This window comes from Callospermophilus lateralis, chromosome 1 (genome assembly GCF_048772815.1).
Source record: "Callospermophilus lateralis isolate mCalLat2 chromosome 1, mCalLat2.hap1, whole genome shotgun sequence".
Classification (NCBI taxonomy): domain Eukaryota; kingdom Metazoa; phylum Chordata; class Mammalia; order Rodentia; family Sciuridae; genus Callospermophilus; species Callospermophilus lateralis.
This window is the reverse complement of record NC_135305.1, coordinates 60,945,602-60,973,059: the sequence shown is the minus strand read 5'-3', so window position 1 is coordinate 60,973,059 and position 27,458 is coordinate 60,945,602. Positions and strand designations below refer to the sequence as shown.

Genomic DNA, 27,458 nt, shown 5'->3' with positions numbered 1-27,458 from the left:
GTTAATGACAAACAAGATTCAAGAGATATCCTCCAAAGACCCTGAGATGTAACCAGGAACAACCAACTCCTTTTATTCGGGGTTCGTATGTTATCTTATAGAAGTCATGAGTGTTTTTTATACCTCTATAGGATGCTTGATACAAAAACTAAAGTTTTATATTGTATATCATCAATTAAAATACACATTCCAGATAAATGCAATATATTTCTCTGTAGAACTACTACTGGTTTCTTACTTGCAATCCCCCACACCATCCTCCTAGGCTGCACCTAGGAATGCATAAGGCATTTTGTGACATTCTCACATGAATCCTCACCCCATGGGCTCCTTAGATTTGTTTTCTGTTATTAGAAACTTTTCTTTCTTCAAATACAAGAGATTGTACCAATGTCCCAAGGTAAATAAGACACTGGAGAGAAGAGCCCATCCTTTAGTTATAGACTTTGAACAGATCTGGAAATAAAAAGTTATTGCCTAGTTCTTGTTATTTCTTATTGCCTTTTATTAAAATAAGATGTATGAGGAGACATTTTGGGAGAGCAAGAGTGACTTAGAGACTGAGGAAAATTTGGACTATTTCCTTGGGTTGCAAAGCCAGGAGGTATTAGCTTCTCAAATTGTTCAATCGCAATGATACAAATCTGTTCTGGTACTATACAATCCCTGCTTTAGGAGATATTAATAGGTAAGGTATCTGTTAAAATTTACACATGAGAAAGTGACAGGTTTTAATATTTATACCAATTTTTCATATTGCTTGATAACATTCCCTTCTTTTTGTTGCAGGAGCAGGTGAATCTGGAAAAAGTACAATCGTTAAACAAATGAAGTAAGTATAGAACTATGTAAAATGTTTAATATTTGATGTCAGTCCATGTAGTTGACCATTCTTATAGTAAATGCTTTGAGAAATGTTGATTGGTAATCTCATCTAAACTGCAGATAGTAATGATAGAGCTATCCTAGTTCTTAGTCAAATATCCTCTTGCTTCTTAAAGAGAAAGCCTAACAGAGAAGTAATACTTGCTATTACAATTTTTCTTTTAAATTTTGCTTCTCAACAGGATAAATACTAAAAGCAGCCATGTTTTAATTATTTTAATCTGGGAATGATCTAGAGGCCCTATTACTGTAGGCAGAAGCAAAAAACATTTTAAAATATGTCAGTTATCCATTTGAAGAAACAATATTTTTAATCCCTGGCATTTTGCCTATGTGGAAATGAAATGCATACTTAAATTACTGCTATAATGGATTTCAATTTATTTTGCTTTTGTTTTCTATACTTTTTTGTCCTTTATAATTAAATAAATAGACCTGTATTTCTTAATGAAAAATAAGGGGCAAAAAAGTGCTAAAAATAAAATGGCAAGGTCTAAAATGAATAAAGTAGTGATAGACAAATTAAGGTAATGAAACTTTAACTATGACCCTGCTAAAAAATTTTAAGGGACAATTGTCACTGTATAAAAAGGGGGAGGATGGGAAAGGGGAATTTTTTTTAGAATATTTTTAAATGTTAAAAAGCCTTATTCTTTCAGATATATTAAATTAGGGAATGACCCCAGTCAATGATGAAACTATTGGGTTAAAATATAAATCACTGCTTGTTTCATTTCTTTTCTTCTATTTCAATAACAATTTGAAGCATGCAAAAGCAAAAATAAAATAATCTAAATATCCAAATTTTGAAAATGTGTGTATAAGGAAATTCATATAATTAATTAAATTGATAAAACATGAATTAAGAGAAAACTCAGCCAAATAGGTTATAAAATTATAGAGCTATTCATCCTTCAATTGTAATATTATGCAGCCATTACATATGTGAGAGTTTCACTTACCACAGTGCTTAATATATATATATTGAAAGTTTGGTAATTGAAATTATCTGTATGTTCATACCAATCCTTCTTCCTAGAATCATCTATAAATAACCACCATCTAGAAATGACAATTTGACCATTTGACCATGTAGGAGTAACTACTTACACCTGAATAATCACCTACTCATCACTGTCCTTGGAAAATCTTTCCTGCCACCATCCATATACCCATTCTTTATAGAGTTCATAATTCTCTTTCTTTTATAATGCTTCTCATTACATGCAGATGTTGCTATAAATGTCCACATTACACACACATACCAAAAAAAAAAAAAACACCCTGTTTGTATTCTCTTCCTTTCTGTAACATAGTATTCTCCAACAGAACATTGCTGATGATATCTATGCTCTCTAAAATGGTAGTTTCTAGCCACATGTGGCTTTAATAACCACTTGAAATCCAGCCAGTATGATTGAGCAACTAATTTTTTTATTTTTTATTTAAAATAATACAGCTATTGTCTACAGTATCATATAGTTGGACTCTAGTGTATATATTTTGGGGGAGGAGAGACTAGCATGATTCACTCATTCTTTTTAGCAAATAATGCAGTATGTAGCAGAAAATACCCAATAAAGCTTACTCATTTGAACAGAGATAGAGGAACCAACTAATAGTTAGAGAGCTCTGTATTATGGAAATCAATGTATGCAACTCCTGAAAAAAAATGTTTCTTAAAGACCCACTTCAACTGGATATTTTTAATTTTGCTTTTATCATTTTCCTTAACATTTCTTTGCCTTCTGATAAAAAGAGTCATCAGAATTTGTTCCACCAGGAAAACATAAATGTTCCAACTTTGTTCATAACTACTATTTTAATTTAACATTTAAAATGTTTTCCAGTTTTATTTCTAATCAGGATTTCTTTAATGAACTTGTTCTTGATCTATTCATAAAGACATATCACTTTTTATTCTATGATTTCTGCGCATTTTGTTTATCGAAGTTATTTAATTGTTAAATGCAGCAAGACGATCATGTACCTACTTAGAAATGCAGCATTTATTGGTAATCAAATGGGAAGGAAGGAAGGAAGGAAGGGAGGGAGGGAGGGAGGGAGGGAGGGAGGAAGGAAGGAAATAGGGAAAGAGTGAGTCAACCAGCCAGCTGGCCAAGCTCAATAATCACTCTTTATAGTTGCAGATTCTTGTAGTTGATGGCTTTAATTTCTTCAAAGCTAGTAGAGTCATTTATACTCATTTTATTTCCTATGCTAAAGATTTTATGTCTTCAGATACAGTAAAAATATTTAGAAATAAGACAGCCAAAAATGAATATATAGCACTCCAAAATCAATAAGGAAAAAAAAAAAAAACAGAAAGGAGCAAGACAAACTATGCAATCGAATGAAAAAAAAAAAAAAAAAGTCCAGTAAGCACGAGCAAAACTATTTTAAGTTATTATTCCAAAACTATTAGTAAAACCTTGATTTGTGACTCAATGAGTGGAAGGAAGAGAAGAGTTCAGCCAAATAAAGTGTCTGGCTATTTCAAATCAAAGGTTCTGTGGCACGTACACAGAGCAGAAGGCTCTGTGGCACGTACACAGGGCAGAGTGAGAGGAATTAAGAGAGGGTAATCACCTGCATTTTTAAAAAAGTAGGTAAAAATTAAAAAAAAAAGAAATGCCTTTGTTAAAGCTATAAATAGAAAGTAGGTACTCCTATTTTCCAGGGTGTCTTAAGTGATAGGAAAAGACATGAATGTCCTACTAAATGATTTTACTTCCTCTAAATATCATGCTGTAAACACTACACCAGGTTTCAGTATCCTGATATATCTTTATCCTGGAAATTTTTCTTCAGTAAAAGAAATCCACAGTCTAAGTAAAATCATAATTTAGTCATTTTAGAAGTAGTTTTACCTAGAAAAAAATTCTATATAACTCTTTGTATTTAGCATGGGTAGCCCAGAAAGAAAATATTGTATTAAAGAATAATGATAATAAAAATTCAAAAGCATAAAGTCACTGGGGCTTAGCCTATACATATTTTTAATGAATATATACAGTAATTTCATTCTAGGAATTTATTGTGCCTGTGCTTTAATGTTACAATAATTTTTCAACTCACAAAAACCTTTTCTTGTTTAAATTATAGGATCATCCACAAGAATGGTTATAGTGAGCAAGAATGCATGGAGTTCAAAGCAGTAATTTACAGTAACACATTGCAATCCATCCTAGCCATTGTGAAAGCCATGACCACCCTTGGGATTGATTATGGAAATCCCAGAAGTGCTGTAAGTACAGAAATAATGACAATTAAGGTCCTTCAATGGAGTTTGAGCCTTAAGATGTTAGGAATTAAAATTTTTGAGGTTCTAATCAATATCAAAAATTTAAGAACATGGAATCATAATTTTGGAAACATTAGATCTATTCAGATTTAAATTTCTTATTTTCCTATAAATAAAATTTCTCTTTTATACTGTGCGGTATAAAATCTATTCAACATTAACTGTTTTCCTAAGGATCAAATCTAATATCGAATATCGCACTATAATGAAGAAAAATATTTTTAAGGATTAAAAAATAATTTATTTATAAAAAGGATTTATTGCATAAAATTCAATGTGCAATACCCCTACACTTTTTTTAGTTTAAAAGTGAGACATCTCGTGGAGAATTTTTTAAGGTTTTTAATATTAACACCATAATTATCATTAATGTTCAATGACAATTACAAAGCTTACGTAGCCAAAGGGAAACTCTTATTTTACAATGTAAACTTTTTAGAAAAGAATTCAAAATTGTAGAAATAAATAAAATACTTGCATACTAAATATACGCCAGTAATCATAGTTTTGTTTTTAAGGTAACATTAAATAATTTGATTTTTTCTCTTTTTTATATTATATAATTACCTCACATTACAATAAATATAAATTCACTTACTTTAAAAGTTTATATGAAAACATATAAGGTCATTCTAGTTGGCAAATTAAACATATATTATTACTGGAAGATCAATTGTTGATGCCCTTCATAAAAAGAGTAATTGACTATAATCCATAAGAATAGCTCATCCATGTCCATATGGTCCCTCTATGAGCATCTGGTTACCTCCAGGGGATATCAACTGAACTGTTCCAATGTAATTCTTAGATATCTTGTTATAGAAAGAATAAAAATATAAGAACAGTATAGTAAGGATAAGGAAGAAAGCCACATGACCCTTTAAGTCATTAGGATGGAAAGAAAAAGGTCTTTTCTGTATTGTTAATTTTAAATGGAAAGACAAATCCCCTTTCTTCTGTCATTTTTTCTCCATAAAAGGAGGAAATGCTAAGGATGCTCTTCCCATGGATAGTTTGTAAGGCCTAGACCAGGGGTCTCCTGACTTCCATGTCTATCTTTCCCTATAGCTAACACCACTAAATTACCTTCTTTTCAGTATCCACTTTCCTTCTCACCTGGGTAAAGAGAACTTGGAGGAGCTGAACTCCAAGATCCTATTATTCTTTATCATTCTGAAACTTAGTGACTATGTTCTATTTAAGGGTAGTTCACCTATCTCTCACCTTGAATTTTCTTAGGGTCCTAAGATTTTAAACTGGCCTTTAAGAGATAACCTAATATGGCTTCCTTAATTTAAAGAATAGAAAGATAAGCTCCAAAGATGATTAATTGGCTTGCCTCAAATAGCTCAAGTTTAGGGTTAAAAACCACTTCTGGTTTCTACTACAGTGCTTTCCCTTATAAAGAGATTGTCTTGTTGTTGTTGTTTTTCATATGCTTGTTATAATCAGGAATATTTTTTCCCCCAGCAATAATAGTTACTGAATTACCTGTACCCTCCAAATTCCTTTGACAGTGATTTAATGATGTTTGAATTTGCATGTCACAACCTTGCCTTTTGATACTTTTTTCTTTCTTTTTTTGGTACTAGGAATTGAACCCAGGGGCGCTTAGCCACTGAGCCATATCCCCAGCCATTTTTTTTTTTTTTTTTTTTTTTGAGACAGGATCTCACTAAGTTGCTCAGGGCCTTGCTAAATTGCTGAAGCTGGCTCGGAACTTGTCATCCACCTGCATTAGCCTCCTGAGCCACTGGGATTATAGGCATGCACCACCATGCCCAGCTCTGTTGCTACTTTTCTTAAATATGTGTGCTTCATATGGCCCAGTGTTCCTAAATCAGAGAAGCCAGATCTCACTAAAAATGTTTGGAGTATGTTGGTTAAGAGTCTTAATGATCTGACATACAAGTGGAATGAAAATAAGATTCTCTACATTGCTGCCATTATGCAGCAAATAAAGAGTACAATTCATTCAAACTGTACTTTGGTACAAAGAATGCAAGTTAAGCAACCGTAAGAAATTGTCATGACTTCCCAGAAATACTTATATCCTCAAATATCAAAACATCACTGATGTCAAGTATTACCTAGCTCATATTTTCATTTCAACTGATGTAAACACTTGCAGTTTTAATCACCACCATTAGTGTTTAATTGTAGGATTAATACATTCTCTACCTGACTGAAACTGTTTACTCAACAGATTAGTTGCTGAACACTGTATGCATTACTTTCAGAGTTCTGATTAGCTTTTGATTTGTTTATTTATACAAGTGAATGTATTTTTCCATAACCATGTGCATTATTGTATGGATTGCCATTTGAAGAAACTCCTAATAAAAAATTAACATAAACTGTATTAGTTACTGGTTCTCAAAGATTGGAAAAGTTACTTTCCAGTTTTTAGTTTCTTCATACACAAAATGTTAGTCATTTTCTCTTTAAATCAAAATGACTGTTAAAACAGGAAGCAAAAACATAACTAATCCACTTATTCAAAATACAACATAATGTAAGTTCTCAGTAAATATTAGATCTTGTTATTTTTCAAAAACATTTTGAAAACGTAATATAATGTAAAATTTTAAAATTTATGTATTGAAATCTATACATCAGACATCATTTGAAAAGTATTATTTTTAATTAAATAATTATTTTTGTGGCCCACATTCTGTTCAATATTGGAAATACACTGAGCACTCAAGCAATAATCAAGATGGTAATAATATTTGTCCTCAGGAGAGGAAAGCTTGATATCTAACAAGTAATTACAAAGTATCTGCTATTTCATGAGGGTAGCACAGATGAATTGGAGCTCTAGATCCTTATTTGCAGAATTACTAAAAATGGAAACATTAAGTAGTCATGGTTTTTAGAACTATTGCATTGGTACATTCTATAGTCACATATGTAAGGAAATGCAAATGTGAAGTTGAAGCTCAAAGGAGACATTTTGGTGCTTAGAATGAGAAGAAAATTATATTGAGGAGAATAAAACCTAGATAATAGTGTTTAAAAGAAAAAGTCCTCCAACATTTTCTAGTCACTTGAGAGGAATAGGAAACTTCAAATGAGAGGGTGAAATAATTAACAGAAAAGGAAAATCAGCTACATGGAATCACAGAATTCAAGAGAAGTGTTCCCCGTGGAGGTTATTCAAGTAGAAATGTCTTGAGAGGAATTCAAGAAGGAAGCATATTAAAAAGGATCAACTGGATTTAGCAATATGGTGTCACTGGGAATTATTGAGAAGGTGTAAAAGAATGATAGACTTAGAATCCAATGGAGTGTGTTGAGGAAATGAGAACAGTATAAAGACACCAATTTTAGAAACTGGAGCTGAGGAGGAGAAGAGGGATGAGATGTGTGGTTGGAGGAAGGGCAACTAAAGTGGTTTGTTTTTCATTGTTTTGGTATAGCATTTGATAGATCAACTTTATTAGTATAGAATGTTTAAGGAGCATACAGCTAAAGAACCAGGGAATTGGAAATAATAAAGACACTTAGTAAATTTCTACTTAATCCTTTCTGAATATTCTTATTGTATATTTTAGGCCATCTAAAACAGTCACTGGACTGACAAAATTATAACAATTTTCCTATGTGGTTTGGATATTGTTTGACTGTCTTTGATGTAGCACTTTTCAAAGTGAACCTGTAATACAAACCGATGAACATTGATTCCTCAGTTATTCTACAATCACAGTTTTATGGTTAAGGAAGTTTGGAATATACACATACCATAACTTAGACATTTGCAACTCGTATTAGTACTCAAAGACTGGAAATCCACTAGTTGACCAAATCTGGTATTTTTAATCTAGCATTTCTCAAAATTACTAAGCTATATATGTATTCTTTCCTTTTTTTGATATGATTTTGGGGAATATGACTCCAGGGTTGAGAATGAATTTCATGACGTCTTAAAACCACCCGAGATGAGTAATATTGATAAAGAAGTCCTGGGTAAAGTACAAAAATGTGTATTTCATTTTGTACACAATGTAATTTCAGAGTTACACAACCTGGAGAGTAAAAGCCATTTCAGAGTCACCTGAAATTCCTGAGTTTCTTTACATATGTGATAAGGAAATAGATTCTCTTCTTCAGATGTCATTCCAACCCTCAAAGCACTATTGGAAAAATATGGCAGATAATATTGGAGATCTCTTAACATTTCTTTAAACCTGAGCTCAGGGCTAAGGAGCATATTTATCATTTGGACTCATTCATTCAACAACATTTTAGGGACATGTACTATGTTAGGTTCTGCTTTCCATCTTAAGAATATAGAAATAAACCAAACAATTTCTGCCTTCATGTGCCTCCAGTCAAATACAAAAGACAAAATGAAGAATAATGTGTTATATATAATAATAAACTCTGTGAAGAAGAATAAGAAAGGGTAAGAGGATAGAAAATGATGGAAGGAAGACTGGAAGGACAAGGCTTCCTTGAGGAGCCTTGAACAAAAGCACTGAGGGATAGGCATCCAAATCCTCTTCAAAGGAGCTGGTGGAGTTCAAGGAACAGCAAGGGGCCCAGTGTTGCTTGAGGCTTGAAGAGAGTGAGGAGATAGACAGAGGAGACAGGAGAGCAGGAAATAAGATTGGAAAAGAAGATGTGTATCAAAATATGTAGAGCCTTGTGAGCCACAGAAGAGGATATGGGTTATTATTTTTTTTTTTTAGATTGGTGAGAAATTACTGGAGTTTTTAAAATGCAGGAGTCAAATAATCTGAAAGAATTCATTTTTTCAATCAATTTGGCTGTGATGTAGATGATAACTTTTCACAATAAACATGAATTTTGGTGTTATATATTTTTAAAATGCAAATTTTGATTGGTAGATGCAAACCTTTAAAAATATAAATTTTGATTCCCTAAGTAATGCTTCAATGTGTATACAAGCACATCAAGAACTAAGATGTACTTTGTTTAATTAAATGCTATTTATGGTCAAAAAAAAAAAAAAACAGTGATACCTATACAAATAAAATGTATTTCAATTTAAAATGGAATATTTTGAAATAAAGGGAAGCATGTACTTGTTTGGTTTCTAAAGGAATGCTGACAAGGCATGTAATTTGTTCCCTTTAGGGATAAAACTGTGTGAGCAGCTGTTTCATTGCATCATTTGTCCTAAAAGGCACTTTAATAGTGGAAGGAGCCACAGAGGCTGCTGCCAGCAAAAGTGACCGGATCATATTTCACTGGATTTGCAGTTCTCTCACATCTCACTAGTAGGGAAGAAGGGTTTTTCAAATTTATCCTGAGTTGATGCAAGAAAATAGTGTCAGGTCCTGTTTGGGGCCACTTAACAATTGGCCCAATGATCATCTAATCAATTTGGTTATAATAATAAAACCTGATTATGAAGAAAGATGAAATAAGGCTTTTTAGTCTTAACAGTCATTAAGAGACACATCCTTGATTTTTACACAAAGAGAGATTTTTTTATAAAAATGATAAAACAAACCTATAATAAATTTAGAATAAAAATAAATTGATTCATATCAGCAGAGCAGCAGATTCTTAATTCATTCATTAGCAACCTTACATTACACAAAATATGTTTGAATTTGACTCCTCTTCTGATACTTACTGTGTTTGTTGGTTTGGCAAGCTAAGTTTTGAGAGTTTTCAATCCTCACATGAAAAATGAGAAAACAGAGCATCTGTCTCATTGTTATTGTGAAGATTATGGGAAAGAGTTTATGTGATCTTTATATTGTGATAATATTCATCAGAAAGATTACAAGCCCAAGCTGGATGGAATGGGAGTTTGGAGGCTAACAGCCAGGATTTGAGCCCAGACTCCTCCTTCATTTGCCTGAGCTATTGTTATGACTCTGAAACTCAAATTCCTAATCTTTAAAACAAATATTTTTGTCACTAAAGGGTTTTAATTATTAGTTTAAATAAATTGTAGAGTACTGTAAATTGAGCTTTTTTACTCAGTAAACTTCTATTTCCTTCTTCCCTTGAAACTTCTAAATATCATAGTAAGAAGGCTAACACAATACTTGCTTTTCAACTATTTCTTAATCAGTTATCACCTCTGCTCTATTGACTTGCTCCAAAGACATGTACACAAAACACCTCTGGGAATTTTCAAAAACTTTTTTGTAGATCTAAGTGTTTATCATTGTTTACTTATAAGATTACAAAGAGGTTTCTGATGGCAACTAATATCATATATTAATTTTTAAATATATACAAATTTAAAATATTGAATTTACCTTCTGTTCTTACTATAATTCTTTCTTGGCATGTTTTTTTTTTCTTGAAAAAAAAAAGTATGATTATAATCTAAGGAAGACAAAATGCCAGTTTAGTTGTATTATTCTTTTAGTTAGTATTCTCATACCTGATAACTAAATATATACCAAGAGTTATCATTTTTATATCATCTTCAGAAGTCAGTAATGTATACCAAAATACAGCAATTTATCCATAGAACATTTTATAAATTTGCAGTGGAATACTTTACTGGACTTCCACCAACCATTATAAGGAACTTCAGTTCTGTAGATCTTAATACATTTTAAAAAGACGTTCAGTAGAATCATTATCAAAAGGATTAAAATAAAAATCATAAAATTTCTATTAGAGAGCAAAATGTGATTGCAAATTTACACCTTTTTATCCTTCCAACCAAAACATTTCTCTAGGAAGACCAGCAACAACTTTTTACAATGGCTAATACCCTGGAAGATGGCACCATGACATCTCAACTGGCTGAAATAATAAAACGACTCTGGGGAGATCCAGGAATTCAAGCTTGCTTTGAAAGGGCATCTGAATACCAGCTCAATGACTCAGCAGCTTAGTAAGTGAACTCACTTGGACAGAAATTTCAGTTGAAACATTTACAATTTTATTATTCTGTGTACTGTATATTTGTGTTTACAAGTAAAGAAAGTAAATGGCTTTACATATTATCAAAGTAAAATACAAAGCAATTAAAGAGAAAGAAAAAAATAACAAAATGGCATAAATTAGATGTAAAAATAACCAATTTTGAAATTATTTGCCCAAATATATATATATATATATATATATATATATATATACACACACACACATATAGACATATATGTCTATATGTGTGTGTGTGTGTGTGTGTGTGTGTGTGTGTGTGTGTGTGTATCATATATCTTCTCTTAATTAAAAAGAATAAACAATTATACATCCTGCTCAAAATTAGCAGAGACTGGTGACATGCATACTGAGGTTCTGGGCTGTTCAATCAATGTTACTGAAATCATCTCCTAGGATGATTTTATTGTTGACACATGCTCTGGTTAATTGTATTAATGAGAAAAATAGAGAATTCTAGAAGAAAATAATGTAATGATTTCCAAAACATTTGTATAATGTGGGATTCTTTTGGAGTCTCAGAATGATGATATGATTTTCTCATCTACTATTATCCAGCAAGCAGAGCTCATATATAATGGCATAATTTGGCATGAACATATTCTATATACAGAGTTATGAAAAATTGTGTATGAATGTATAATTATGAATGTAATGCACTACATTATTGTAATGTATGTAAGAAATAAATAAAAAATAAATAAAATTAGTTGAAGTGAAAAAAAAGAAATTTAGGCAGTTTTAACACTACTTACAATTTCATTGTCAACATGAGTTCAAATTTCCTTTTAGCAAATGGTTCTTAACCTGTCCCACCATGTTTCCAAGAATGTGTGCACATGTATGTAAATATTATCTAATTTCCCATTTTATATTTCTTAAATGCATAAGAATGTATAAACAGAACATGCTAACAGCACTTAATAAAGTGAACAAGAAACAAAAGTAATGCAAAGTGAAATAAATAAAAGATTATTTGAGGACAGAATAATGAACCTTGCATGACACTTCAGATTTTTATTCACTGAGGAACAGAATGATTATGGAGAAAAAAAGAACCATATAAATTCCAAGACTGGGTGTAGTCTTTAGTAATTGCCCATTCATCATTGTTTGGGCATATTGTTTTTGGAGATAAGTGCTGTTCTTATTTCTCTGGTGAAGGTCAGCATGGATACCATTTTGTGATTACATCAACTGGTTAACTCCTTGCATAAGTGTTTCAGCATCTACCACTTTTAAATAGTAAAAGGGATCCCTGCAGTATAGTAAAACATTGCTTATGTCTAATCATTGGTAAAGGCAGTCAAAATGTGTTAGGAGCTAACTTATCTAATATTCCTATAAAATGTTGTTTGGTCAAGATTGGTATGGGTAAACTATAATTAATACATTTTGATTTGGATACTAGATTTGAATTAATTAATCATTAGATGTTTCTTACAATATTGAAAGAAATGTACTTGCAATTATGTTACCACTGTGCTTATCAAATTATTTCCTCTTTGATAGCAAAGAGCTATTTACAACTCACGTATCTAAAAGAGGCAAACACACAAAATAATATTTTATTAGACTTTTCAAAATTTCTATTATTCTTTGTTTAAAATATTTTCTATGCAAATATAGATTCATACTAAAATATTTAGCTGTTCTTCAAGTTAAATACAGCTAAACAATTTCAACTTACATATATTTGGGAATATTGCTCATATTATCACAGTTTTTTGACTACTCAGATAATTGTGCATAGCCACAAAGTAATAGAAATGGCAATTCCCCCCATGTCTCTGTTTAAGAAAAATTGTTAGCCAGACACTGCTTTCTTTCAAAAATTTAAAGCAGATTTTTTTTTCAAATACTGAATTATACTCACATTGTAAAATTAAATATAAAATTTATAGTCTTTACATAGAGCAAAGTTTCCACTTTCTCTTTTGCATTGTATGTGTGTGTATGTATGTGTGTGTGGGGGGGTATGTATCAAAAGTAAGATATTTGTCATTCTCTCAAATCTATGGAAACTCCAAAGGGGGCAATAAAAAATTGAATCTAATCAGGGTAAAGAAAAGGATTGCTGTGGCTGGCAACATAACAACCCATCAGTTCTAGCAAAAAAAAAAAAAAAAAAAAAAATATATATATATATATATATATATATATATATATAAAATGAATAAAGGAGACATGACAGTGGTATCAGGCAGGTCAAAGATTTCAGTTAGGATTGCATGGTTGAGCGGGGCCTTCTAGGGTACTAATCCACATGCTTTAAGAATTAACATGAACTTCACCAGGAAAAATACTATTTTTACATGACTAGAAAAATAAGTATTTTTATGTGATTTGAACCACATGTTTTAAGGACCTCTGTTTGGTTTAAGCTTTAAACTGTGGGCTAGAGCACGCAAATCCTGCATTTGTTTATTAAAGTAAGCATTTTAAATGCAAATTGTTCAGTCTGCTAAGGCATCTGCTTTTCCTGAAATCATTTATACACACAAACAGAAGTGCATTAAAATGTGTCTTTACTAAAGTTTGTAATTAGCTATCACTAAAACAAATCCAATTTATACTTTGATAGGTATGCTTGTTTAGTTAATTTTTTACTCAGGCATGAACCAAACAATCAACAGTATACCCACTACATATGCAGACTAAGCCAATAGGAAAATCCCTTAAGAGATTTGCTTCTCCAAATAGAAGATAAATAAAAACAACTAGCAGAATCTGTCAGTACTTTCTTGGATACACTTATATCTCAATTTATCATTCTTTTTTAAAGAAAAGAATCTTTATTAGAATTAAAAATTGGTGATAAATTTTCACACTATAAAGTTTCTGAGATGTGATTTTCTTTTTGCACCTGACCAAGATCCCTTTGGTATACCTTCTTATTCTGTTTGTTTCTGCTTAAAAGTGAAAGATCCTCCAGAAATAAATTGCCTATATTACTTTAAGTATATATTTTAATTATAAAATAAAGTTATAAGTCATTGGTCTAGATGCTAAGAGCTCCTCAATTTAAACCCTGAACAAATTCAGCTTTTTAACAATAACTAACATTTGGCTGAATCGCATTTCTCAAACTCGGTCTCAATGGCAGTGCACTAATTTTAACCTTTCTTTGGGTGATATTATGCAAACTTGGTTCAGTGTGATGGTCTCCTTTGCCATAAAAACATTACCATCTATCACTATTTGTGTTTTAAGTGTCCATAGTCTTTCTGTGAACATATCGGTAAGCAGCCTTAGTGTCAAAAGTCTAGAATACTGGCTTAAAAAAAAATTAAGCAATAAAACACTTTTAACCCACAGATATAATCCAGTTTCAAGGATGAAGAGGTAATAGCAGTTTTCTTCCTGTAATCTAACAGACTCATAGAATACAGAGCTTAATCAGATTTATTCCTGCTCATCACCACCCCAAGATACTGTGAGGAAAAAAAAAACGACAACATTCAGTTTAAAAGCAGGAATCTTTAGCATGTCTTCTTGAAGTGTTCAGTGCCCAACAACACACTGACAGAGGGGAATGGGAGTGGGTGTGATAGCATTGGGTCTTCTGATCCCAGTAGTGTTATCAGGGATAGGTCAGTAAGTTCATGAGTTAGTTCCAGTATGTGCCCGCAAGCCAAAACCAGGCACTTCCTTCATTGAACTATCTGGATATTATCATGGCACTTAATGGAAATAGATGAGTCCTAAAGGGGGCAACCCACACAAAAGTAACAAGCAGGCTTGCATTTATGAAACTTAAACCTATTCCTCTCTTAAAATCTAAAGTACCTAAAATCAAACTGCAGAATTTTGAGGAATGACTAGCAACTATCATTACAAGCATTACAAGCCAACCAATTCAATATACATATATACATGTATATATATTTGAATATATATATTTCAAACCCTGTAAAGAAAATTTTTCTTTTATACTCCTATAAACATACAAGCAAATTTATCATGTAAGCCTCTTAAAATATAGGCTAAGGAGGTATTTATTAGGTTTCCTTTAGAAGAGGCCCCATGGGGGCAGTTGTGTACCACAATCAACTCTCTGCAGCTCCTGGTATTCTCCAGTACAAAGTTAAATGTATATAAATGCTGTCTCCCTTTGTTTTTATTAGCTACCTTAATGATTTAGATAGAATAACAGCTCCTGGGTATGTGCCAAATGAGCAAGATGTTCTGCATTCACGAGTGAAAACTACTGGCATCATTGAAACTCAATTCTCCTTTAAAGACCTGAACTTCAGGTATGACCAAATATCTTTTCTAAGTGTGGACAGGTGTGTGTATCAGATTAGATCTTCATGAAGAAAATCTCTAACTCACAGTCAGGTGCATTGAATCCTTGGGTGTGCTCACTAGGCCTGGTAACTTTCAGTAACTGAACCCTTTATTCCTGTGATCTTTCACCCCAGCCTCATCCTGAGCCTAGTTTCCCCAACCTCAGGCTAAAGTGCTTCTGTTATAAGCAGGTAGAAGCTAGATTGTTTTTTTCCATATTTAAATTTGATATTTTACTTTGGTTTTAAAAAGGGAATATATTTAGATAACATTTAAGCAACAGGTACAAGGAATCCTATATCCTTTGCCTTCTTATTTTCCAGTTTGCTTGAAATATTTGTATTAAATCTGTTTCCTTGTCTTAAAAATGCAAATAATTAAGACTTATTTGAATATGATGCTGTTTACTACGATTACAAGGCATATTTTATAGCATGTTTTGGGTATGAAAATGAATCACTATTTTTATTGCTGTGGATTATTGAGTTTTTCCTAGCAATTCTACTGCAAAATCACTGACTACATCAGAAATGAAAACCCCCAACATAGTATTAGAAGATATCCCTTGATACTTAACACTTTTATCTTGTGAGCAAAATAGAACATGGATTATGGGCGAGGTAGAACATTAAACATTAACATCAAGTTCTAGCTGTATGTTTTAGTAATGAAAACAAATCAATACAATATAATTAATAAGGTCATTCATGAAAACATTTCTAAAGAGTCAAAAAAACTAGAGAAAAACTGGCATGAATCATTTGTGTCAACCCACTTGCGTCAAAAAGTAAGCAAATGGTAATTAGTATCATAATATTTGACTCAGTGAGATAAGTATTGTTAATTTTAAGTATGCACAGTAGTTATAAAATCTAATTAGAACAACTATTTTGTAGATAAGATATTTTCAATTAATATGAATGAAATCTTTTTGAAATTCACATGAAATGTCAGGCCCACAAACAGTTAATTTTTCTGAAAGGTGAGCCAAAGATCATGTAGGGCAGAGGGACCTCACAAATTGAAATCAACATCCTCTCTGGGCAAGTGTAAAAAAAGTTTCCGTCAGTCCTGGCTCCACTATTGTGTCATCCCTCTTTGGCAAATACTTTCTTCAGACTGCTGACCTTTGGTCCAGTTTCTGGACTTTTCCTTGGAAAACCGGAGTCCAGATTATTCTCCCTTCTGCTATCTTAACTCTGACTATTTTCAATGCACTCTGCTTTCTGTCTTATTCATCTTTCTCTTCTCCAAATTCCTAACTAAAACTAGTACATTAGACTGTGTGTGGGCCCTGAGTCAGTGTGGGCCCTGCGGTCAGTGAGTCCAAAGTTCTAATCCCAGGTTCTTTGATAAACAGCAACAGGAGTTAAGGAAAACTTGCCTATTGGGTTTGTTCTAATGATTAGATCAAGTGAGTCTTAGCAGAGAGTTATATAACTGGATGTAGCTGATGTTACATAAGTTAATGGGATTTTCTAGGTTCCAGATTATCTGGATGGCAAACCAGTTTTTAGAATTAATGTTATCTATTGAGAGATTATCTAACAGTTAACAAACCTGGTCACTCCCTAACATACTGACCAATTTAGTACCTTCTCATAGTCACTGATAAATTATCTTATTTTCTTTTCTACTTTTCCAAGCTTTGTGTTTACTGTTCTTTTTACCTAAGGGCAGGGACCCCTGGATTTTGGCAAGGACTATCTCCTTATCCTGAGGATTACAAATCAAATGCCATGTCCTCTTGGATCCATGATCATTCTATCTATTTACAATTCCTGCATCTGCCACCATTACATCTAGAAAGGTGCTGGCAAACATTTAAGAGCAGGCTTTCTGAGGCAGTGGGTTGAGTTAATGAGGGAGGAAGCGTGGGAAGGGCCCAATTTGTGGCCCTCGAAAATTTCTCTGGAGTAAACATCCCCACCATAGCCAATTTTAACCTACCAATGCAATGTCACTGAATGTGATTAAATGCAGAGTTGGGGAAAAAAATGTAAATAAACAGCTGTTATGAGCCATGCCAGTATTATATATCTCCATTACAATATTGATATACTATTTTCCTTTTTTTAAAAAAAATACCAATATATGAAATTGCTTTGTTGTTTTTTTTATTCATTTTCTCTTTCTGTTTATGTTTCTCCCTCATACACCCTGAACTCCAGGAGGTCAGGGGCATGTTTGCTGATAGCTCTATCTTCCATACTATCATAGTGACTAGCACAAAGTAAGCATATAGTCAATTATTACTGAATGAATAAATGTACTGTGTCAATCACTCTATGTATACAATCTCTACACTTTCAAGGAACCTAAGTTGGGCAGTGGTGTCCTTGTGTAGGGAAAAAAATAAGAAATGTTAAAAGGAGGGCAAAGATTTACCCAAGGTTTTACATAGAAGTACAAAGGATCAAGTACAAAGTACAAAAATGCCCACCTTTCTGTCACTGGTGGGTTATTGGATAAGTTGTGGCAGATATCTTTTTTTTTCTGCAGAGTCAATGCTTCTTCCAATGCTATTGGTCATTTACAATTATGTTCTGGGAGAAGGAGGAAGGAGGATGCTTATTAGGAAGATATAAAGTAGTTTTTCATGATTATTTTTCTTATGGAGTAATTTTAAATCATTTATAAACATTTTTTAGTCACAATACTTGACATATGTAAAACATTTTAAAAATCCTTTTTTTAGATATACTTGCAGTAGAGTGTATTTTGACATATTATGTATACATGGAGCATAACTTATCTCACAGTTGAATCACCTTTTTCACATGCTGAACAAAATTGTCCAAATGTACACAGCCTTGTGTAGTGTAAAATTTTATATTTCAAGATGGGAAGTATAAGAATAATGTACCTTCCAACTTCATTTCAGCAATTGCCCAGGTGTTAAAATATATTACATTAGCATTGATTTGTATTCATACGGTGCAGATCATCCTTATGACTATTTAAAACTAAAGACTTCATTTACATTTTAAATAAGAGAACTTTGAATTTTAAATAGGAATACCAAAATGAAAAATTATCTCTGCCAAAGTAGTGTACAATGTTCATGTATTATCTAATTTAATGGAAATTACCTTAGAATTCTCTTCAAACCAGAGTTCCAACTGTCAAACTGTAATTATTCTTACAGATGTTTAAAGTACTATGTAAGTGGAAAATTCCATGCAAGTACATGCCCTTCTACTGATATAGAATAACTCCTTAGAAACAGATCTACTATGGTTTATCAAACAATTATAGAGAAGTCAATTTCTTCCTAAATATCCCATGATTTAAAAACTAGAATTGAAATTACATTACATAGGAACCAAAGAAAAGAGGTCAGCAACTATGACAATGGAGTTTTAAATATTGTAAATTTAACATAACTGCTTTCAAGAATATTTGTGTAGATCTGTGACACATGATAAATTGCAGTGTTCCTGAAATATGAAGCTAAGTCATTTTACTGTTTATTTGTGTGGGGCGTGAGTCACTTCAGCTTATTGATAAGCTTTGTTATTCTCTACTAGATCTCATAGAACATTAACTTGTGTATATTATGTTTGTTTCAGTTATGTTCCTGATTAATATTACCAAAAGAGTATGTGGTGTAATAAGATGTCTAATTTATTCAAATGACAGAATTTGTTTTAATGACTTTATGGAATCAATTATATAATAATCAGAGAATTATCTAGTGGGCACTTAAAGTTGCAAATACATAGACACACATGCTCTGTACCCACATGGTGAAATAGCATTGACAATTACGGAGACTCTGGTTCCTTTATAGTTGTAAGTGTTTTCAATTCTGTTTTTAATCATGAGGAACTAAGGGGTTCAGGATGACCTCTGTGAACATCTTTGATGTCTATAACTATCTACCCTTCTCTATTTTCAGAAATTGGATAAGGGAAAGATTTAATTAAAGTATCTTGCTACAACTGTGTGATAGTGGCACAGACTCACTGGTTGACCCTCATATGCAGTTGTCTTAGGAAGCTGTCCCAACTCTGATAGAGACAAACATCTTAAATAAACCCCATTCAACAGAAGAGTTTAAAATAAATTAATACTCAGATTAGATCTTAATTTTATGTGGTCAAGTATATAGAAGAAGATATTAGAAATGTTGATTTTTTTTTCAAATAGTCACATGCTTATTGGAAGAACAAAGGCATCTAACATAAATTAGTAGTAGAAACATTATTGATGTTTTAGCTATTCTAGATCATGCAATAATTTTTCAGGAACTATAAAGGGAATATTATTTTATAATAATTTATTCTAATATGAAAACTGAATAATCTTTTGTGGTCAGATATTTAGCCAACTGTTTAACATAAACCCATAAAACTCAACAGCTTTCCTGTTGTCTAAAACAGAACTATAAAAATCAACTGTTTAGTCAACTGTGTAATATAGTCTTACAGCACTAATGGCTTACCCTATATTAATACCATGGATGATTTAACACATAATTAATATACAGTGGTCACTTAAAAGACTGGTCTGTTAATTTTTAGCTATCTCTAATCAGTCATTTAAAAATCTCCTTTTAACATTAAGAATCCTAACTTGAAAAATCAGACTTAATAAGTAACTATCCCCCCCCAAAAAAAAATAAATAAATAAATAAAACAAAAAATGTGCACAAAAGGCACTGTAAGTTCCATTCAATATTCTTAAAGGTTCGGCTATTTTACGAAGGGAAGTAAGGATATTCAAGCATGTCCATTCTATTCATTAATTGTTCATTATATTTCATCAACCTAAGCATTCGGGCAGCAAGTATCTATGTTTTTATTTGATTTTAGCTTTGTTTTTCCATAAAATGATCATGATGGAGTTGTTTTGTCTTTGCTTTTCTATATATATAAATTGAAGAATACTGCTACAGTCAAATATGTAAGTGAATATTCCACTTAGAAATCTCCAAATTCTTTTAATAGATTGTAATACTTTACATCTCTAAAAAATAGGCCTAGATTAAAATTTAGAAGAAAAGCTAAGATGAAGCAGAAATATTTGAAAAATAAATTCCTACAATGATATTGAAACAAAGTCTAACTCGTTTTTAGAGCTTGCATGCTTTCTAGGAGGATCAATTCAAAAGCAAAACTCTGGTCCTTGGTCTGAATTGCTAATAAGCATTTCAGTTCAATAATAGCAGATGGCATTAAAGAGATGTTCAATGCTCCCTGGACCTACATCAATCTGTGCAGAAAAAAAAAATTTTCTTTATCAAGTGAGTCATAAATGAGAGTATAAACATTTGCTCTCAGACTTTCTGAAGCCATTTTATTAATAACAATAAAGAATGACTAATCTTTGTCCTCCCTTGCTTGAGAAAGAACGAAGCCTATTAAACCTAGAAGCTGCATAATTTGCTGAAAGAACACTGGGTTAAGGGTCATACTGCACAAGTTCCAGCCCTTACTATTTGTGAGTTTGAAAACAAACCATTTGTTTTTCAAAGACTCAGTCTCATCACCTTTAATGTGGGTACAGTACTATATTCCCTTCTGACACAAAGGCAAGAAAAAGTAGATATGAATTTTCTTCTTAGGAAGATCACACAATTCCTATAAATCTTTTATACCACAAAGTATTATTCTCACTGTTCTTATTTGTCATATTTGTGTACATTTACCTAGAGAGAAAAACAGCTACCTTTTATGCCTGGTGTTAATGTGTCACTAGTAAGCTGCAAAAAAGTCAAATCTTAAGAGAATGTCTGGAAACACCCAGTGAGATTGTTGGGCCCGCTTTCAATTTCATTTTTATTTCAGTTTTCTTACATGTTTCAATTTCGGGGAAAGTCATTCAAGGCTATTATGTTGTAGGAAATATATGTTGTAGGAAATAAATATGTAGAAAGTATATGAAGTTTATTTTTCCAGGTTCTGTGCAATTTATGTGCTTCATAGAATCCATAAATTAGAATTGACTTAACTTGGTAATTCTTATTATTGTTTTTATTTATTAGAGACCACCTGACAAACACAAAACAAAATAAAACCATTAACATGAGAAAAATATTCTTTTTCTCTGCAGTAAAACATTTGGTCATCATGCATGGAATTTAAGCAGTTATTTAAAATAACTTTGAAAAGAGGATTTTCTCAGGCTTCTGAGATTTGCATATAAGTGATTAAAAGAGTATCAATCAAAATAGAGGGAAATGGATAGTTGGGCATAAAATAAGCTAAGAAAAAGAGATTCAAAAATAAATGCTAACAGAGAAGATTCAAGTTCTATTTAGTGGACAAAACTTAATCAAGGTGACCTAGAATTTAATTCTTATAACACAGACATTCCTACTGTGGAAACTAACCATTGGGCAAGATATTCCACTCATCCAATCACCTTCATCCTGCTTCCATGATGAATTGGTTTTGCCTTTAGCAAACCCTGCAGAGGGATTAGAATAGAAGTTGAAGATAAACCATGGGTTTCTTAAAATCTAGTGGATGGGACTAAGAGTGGCGGTTTGGGTTTGAAAAACCCACCATAAATTTAAATCTAGTGGTACAGATTGCTTTCACCTCACCAGAATCCACAAGCTAATACATCTTTGTTCAATCAAAGTATCACATTATTGCCAATAAACAAAAATGATACCTAATATAATCAAATAGAGAATATATAGAATGCCTGGAATCCAGAAGATCTATACAATACTCATTAAAATGATGGGAGAAAAACAAAACTTCTCAGAAGGAAGGAGTTTGACATTTTTGCCCAATGACTTTTTTTGGCAACATAGAACTATTCTCTGGTTTGGTAAAAGATGGGTAAAGTTCAAAGTGAAGATGATGCCAGTCCACTAGTAAGGGTGTGAGAGCTGTGGGGATCTCTGGTCTAAATTTAAAAAAAAAATTATATCTCAGTTGTTAATAACTTACAAAGGATAACAACCTTATCTACATAACCTATCAGGGTTCCTAGAAAACATTAGCCTCAGCAAATATTAATTGAATGAATAAGTCCTGAGCAAGTTGTGAAACAGCTCATGTGAAAAATAATAATTCTGTTGACGTTGTAAGTTCATGATGAGGTTTAAATGAGTTAGTTGCTACACAGTGATTACATGTCTGGCAAATAGTAAACTTTTACTAAGTGAGTTAAATTAAGACCAACGTATTACAATTTGTGACATGGGAATTTGAGGAGTAAAGAGGAGTCAAGATCTGAACTGTTTCCATTTCCCCCATACTTTAGGTAATTTCCATAAAGGTATAGATTAATCTCTATTTTTGCAATATCTCAACAACAACAAAAAATCCCAAAATTGCTTTTATGATTTAATAAAATATTTGAATATATATTTAAATGTCTGAATATATACATATTATCCTTGCTTCCTTAGAGAATGTTGACTAATTATTAGAAATTAAACTACTGGGTAACCCTCACATAAATATTAACTTAAAGTCAAATTTCACTTCCCCTTCTTAATTTATTTACATGTTTGAAACTGTAGAGGGTTTGATATATGATATTTTTTATAAACACAGATTTTAAATTTCTAATCCACATAACTTTTAACCATTATAATCAATATTATGAGCTTCTTCTCTTTTCATCTACTACTGATGGTATAATTTTGCTATAAAATAAAAATTATGGAGACCATGAGAACCCTGAAATAAAAGGATTGATTGAAACAACAAATTTCTTAAGTCACAAGCAGCATAGCTGGGTAGCAGCTGAAAAAATGTTCACTGGGTCTAAGAAGCCAACATATTTTATAATAAAAAATTGAGTAAAGGAAGGCATGCATTGATTATACCGAACCTGCATTGACCAGAGATAACAGTGGAGACAATGTGAACTGGGCACAGTTTTAGATTAGGAGGAGAGTTTTCAAAGAGAAACACCTGTCTCTTGGCTGGTTGGGGCTATAAGTAAGTGAGAATGACACCTTGATGATCCTCCTGGAGTTCTGAATCAAAGGTTTCAATATATGCATAGGGAGTTGCCATAGGTTTTTGTTTTTATTTTTATTCTTTTTCTCTCTTTTTGATTGGCACAAATCCACTAGCTGAATTGCTTCTCTTATCCCCTCCTCTCCTGTATCCTCTAACCTGTAACTAAATTTAGAACATCTCAAGTTTTCCCCCTTTTAACAGTAAATATATACATGTGTGTGAGTATGTATTTTTGGTATACTATATATCTATTCTCTACTTGGTTTCTATGGGAAATGTGATGTATAATGTATAGTTCTTTTGATTATCTCTAGTAAGTCAGCTAGTTGGTATTTATTATCCCAAGTAGAGTTATTTTCTTTGAAGATGGCATATCTTGGATGCTTTCTAGTAATTAGTAGTTTGGATTTAACCTAGTACAACATTCCTGTAACTTATTTGTTTGCCCCTGGTCTCTTCTTCATTAAATTGATCTTCTGTATTCAGTTCAAAGTAATAACAACACACACACAAGGCAAATTTCATACTTAAGACCTCCCACAATTCCCTACTGATGATGATATAAAATCCAAATTCTCATGTAACATGAAAGTGCAGTTAAACTATTGGTAGCCAAATGTGTCCAGCATACTCCTCTTTCTGCAAATTCTTTGCTCTTGCTCTTTTCTTCTGCTGCCTTTGCCTGGAACATTCTTCCCCAGACATCTGATGAGCCTAATCCTTCATCTCCTATTTGGTTTCTCCACATCTGTCACCTTCCATACTTAATGGTCACTCCATTTCTAGTAACAGCCCTACCCTCTCTATCCTATGGGGATATTTTAAGTTTGTTCCCAAACGAAGAACAACCATCACCATCTCCACAGGACTAGGAACTTCCTGTAGCTAAACCTTTGGTGCCTGACTTATTATAATAAGTGCCCTATAAGTATTTGTTAATGAATGAGTAAATGATAATTATCTCAATGTTTTTACTTTGATCTTTTTCTAAATATATAAACTACTTTGACCCCCAAACATGATAAATTCTCTCATGCTTTGATGACATGCATGTGTTTTGTGTAAAAATTTCTGCCTCCATTCCATTAACATGGATTCTATTAATTTATATAGAAGGAATTTATTGCATGTCTGTTTTGTATCAGGCATGGTGCCAAGGCACTGAAAATAAAGCAGTTTTATATCATAGTAGTCCCTGTCATTGTAGGCTGCTATTCTATTAGGGAAATGACAGATATCAAATGTGAAAAAAAAATATTTTACAAAGTTAATTATTGATTATAATGACTATTATAAAGGAAAGAGAGTAAGGCCATATATAGCATATAGATAGGGGGATGAAGAGAGATACAATTTACATGGCCTTTCAGAAAGCCTCCTTTATGGAGGAAACAGACTAAGGCCTGAAAGTTGTGAAAGAAAGGGTCATATAAGAAGAAAGAAATCCCTTTGACAGGAAGAAGAGACAAACCATGCAAAAGCTCAAAGACAGCAAAAACATAGCCCCGTGGTTAGACAGTATTAAGAACAAGAAAGTGAAAGGAAATAGGCTTGGAAAGGAGAGCAGGAGAACAACTGAAGTCAATCATCACAAGTTCGTGTCCCAAGGGAAAAAAACCCATGGAAAGATTTTAAGTGGAAAATTGGTATGATAAGGAATTTGTTAAATTCCCTAAAATATCAAATTAGATACACTGAAACAAAATTCTGGCTGCTGTGGGAACCAGTTTGAGGGCCATAAGAGTGAAAACAGAGACCAGTTAGACACTTTGAAGGGGTCCTGGTGAGAAAGTTGGTGACTTGCACCAGAAGAGAGGAGTTGGAAAGAAATGGATGAATTAGGTAGTGCATTTTGGATATGTAGTATTTGGGGGAAAGGGAGGAATTTAAGAGTAATTATTGTTGCGTTTCCCTGTCCATGATGCTGCCTTTTACCAAAATGTAGAAGTACAGGGAAGACAAAGTTTTCAAACTCCTCCTATAAGTTTCATGATCCCTCAAGCTGATTTAACTCTTCCTCAGTGCTGACATGTTCCCATATATTGAATATTTATTACATAATATTATAACAACTTGCTTACTTTTCCCTCTGTGAGATGGCAAATTCTTTGAATATAGTGACAACTTCTGTTCATATTTGTGTAAGCAGATGTAGCACAGTGTCTAGTCCATAGGATGCAAATAATTGCTTGTAGGAAGGAATAAGAAATCAGGCAAGAATCATGGCAACAACACTATAGAGGTGCCCTATCTTTCTGCACCTTCTGTTCTTTCTAGAGAATATATACTTATAAAGTTTGGTCAAATCTTCTAAGACTAGTACTGTTTTTTTCCATTAAAGCTAAACTGCCTTTAAATTTTCCACTTGCTCAGTGTCAAAATTATTTTACTCTACTCTGCATAGAGATATAAAACAGCAACAAGAAATAAAAAGATGAACTTTTATTTTTTATGTTGTCCTTGAGTTGCAAATAGACCAAATAAGATACATTTTATAATCCATAAAAATCAAAAGAATACATTTCAAGACTATAGGAGCATCCATTTATAACTATGTTAACCTTTATGCAGATTTTGGAAGATCTTTGCAAGATTCATTATTCATTTGATTTTTTTTTAAAGAATGTTTGATGTAGGTGGACAGAGATCAGAGAGAAAGAAATGGATTCACTGCTTTGAAGGAGTTACATGCATTATATTTTGTGCTGCTCTCAGTGCCTACGACATGGTCCTAGTAGAAGATGAAGAAGTGGTAAGTCTGAAAGGAAAACAAGACCAAGGTAAATAACAAACCCTTTCATTGTTCAATGGTGCTATGGCATTTCCCAACTCAATGAAGGCCTTCCAAGATGAATATTACTTCTAGATCCTTGTTTCGGATGCTCAACTGTCACATTTTGCAAATAATAATGCTACCCATTTTTGTCTTTTATACCTAACAGAACAGAATGCATGAAAGTCTTCACTTGTTCAACAGTATCTGTAATCACAAGTACTTTGCAACCACCTCCATTGTCCTCTTTCTCAATAAAAAAGACCTCTTTCAAGAAAAAGTCAACAAGGTGCATCTTAGCATTTGCTTTCCAGAATATACTGGTATGATTCTTTTCCTTTTGTTCCATACCTATAAGTTGTTGTATGGATGAATATTTTCCTGTTTGAATTTTGACATTTAATATTGAGGATGAAGCCTATCATTGTAATTTAGTCATGTCTATGATCCAAACTGAAAAGAGTGTTACACATAAAAAGTCATCTTCTTATGAAATTATGGCATTTGCAGGTAAATGGATGGAACTAGAAAATACATGCTAAGTGAAATAAGCCAATCCCAAAAAACCAAAAGCCTAATGTTTTCTCTGATAAGTGGATGCTGATCCATAGTGGGGTGGTGGAATAGGGGAGAATGAAGAAACTTTGGTTTGTGTAGAAGGGAGAGGGAGGGGAGGGGTTGTAGAGATGAGAAAGATGGTAGAATGAGACAGACATTATGATCCCAATTACATCTATGTTTACACTACTGGAGTGACTCTGCACCATGTACAGTAAGAGGAATGAGAAGTTGTGCTCCATTTGTGTACAATATGTCAAAAAAGCATTTTAGTGTAAAAATAAGTAAATAAATGGACTTTAAAATAAACAGATTGTTGGTCAATGAAAAGACCATTTAAGGAGAAAAAATAAGTCATCTTTTCCATACTATTGAGAATATATTCCCACTGAACAAACTGGAAAATTTTAGATGAGAGTCACATTTAGTACATCAATGACACCTCAAACTTTTTTCTTCAACATAATAGGAATGCAGATGGGCAATTTAAACATACATACTAATGAAAACAAATAATGCTATGTTAGATCTTAATGACTCTTCAATGTCTGAATTGTTCCAGGCAAATAGCCTCAATGAATTTGAAAATAGTGGCATCTTTGCCTTTTCTGGTTTATGTAGGTTCCAGAATTTTAGAGTCAATCTTGTTAGTCAGTGACTATAAAGATCAAGTTCCATAAAAGTGTTTTTTCAAATTCAAATGCAACTTTCTGTTTTGTAAACAGCTGAATGCCCTGTTGTTAATTAAACTATGTAAGTTGGAAATATTTATGCTTTAAATGAAAATTTAAAACCAGTTTTACCCATTAGTTGTGTGGGATGTCTCAGA

The 27,458-nt window shown here is 32.5% G+C and overlaps 1 protein-coding gene across 2 annotated transcripts in view; it reads left to right on the top strand.

Moving 5' to 3' along the window:
• Gnat3 (G protein subunit alpha transducin 3) overlaps positions 1-27,458 on the top strand; it is a 39,930-nt gene that overhangs the window by 9,655 nt on the left and 2,817 nt on the right. The window contains exons 2-7 of one of the 2 annotated variants that reach the window (XM_076862518.2): positions 790-832; positions 3,991-4,132; positions 10,867-11,024; positions 15,202-15,330; positions 25,921-26,050; positions 26,241-26,394. In XM_076862518.2, the coding sequence (XP_076718633.1) occupies positions 790-832; positions 3,991-4,132; positions 10,867-11,024; positions 15,202-15,330; positions 25,921-26,050; positions 26,241-26,394 (756 nt within the window). Of the gene's footprint in view, positions 1-789; positions 833-3,419; positions 3,491-3,990; positions 4,133-10,866; positions 11,025-15,201; positions 15,331-25,920; positions 26,051-26,240; positions 26,395-27,458 lie in introns of those variants that run through there. The other variant, XM_076862524.2, reaches the window with a different exon arrangement.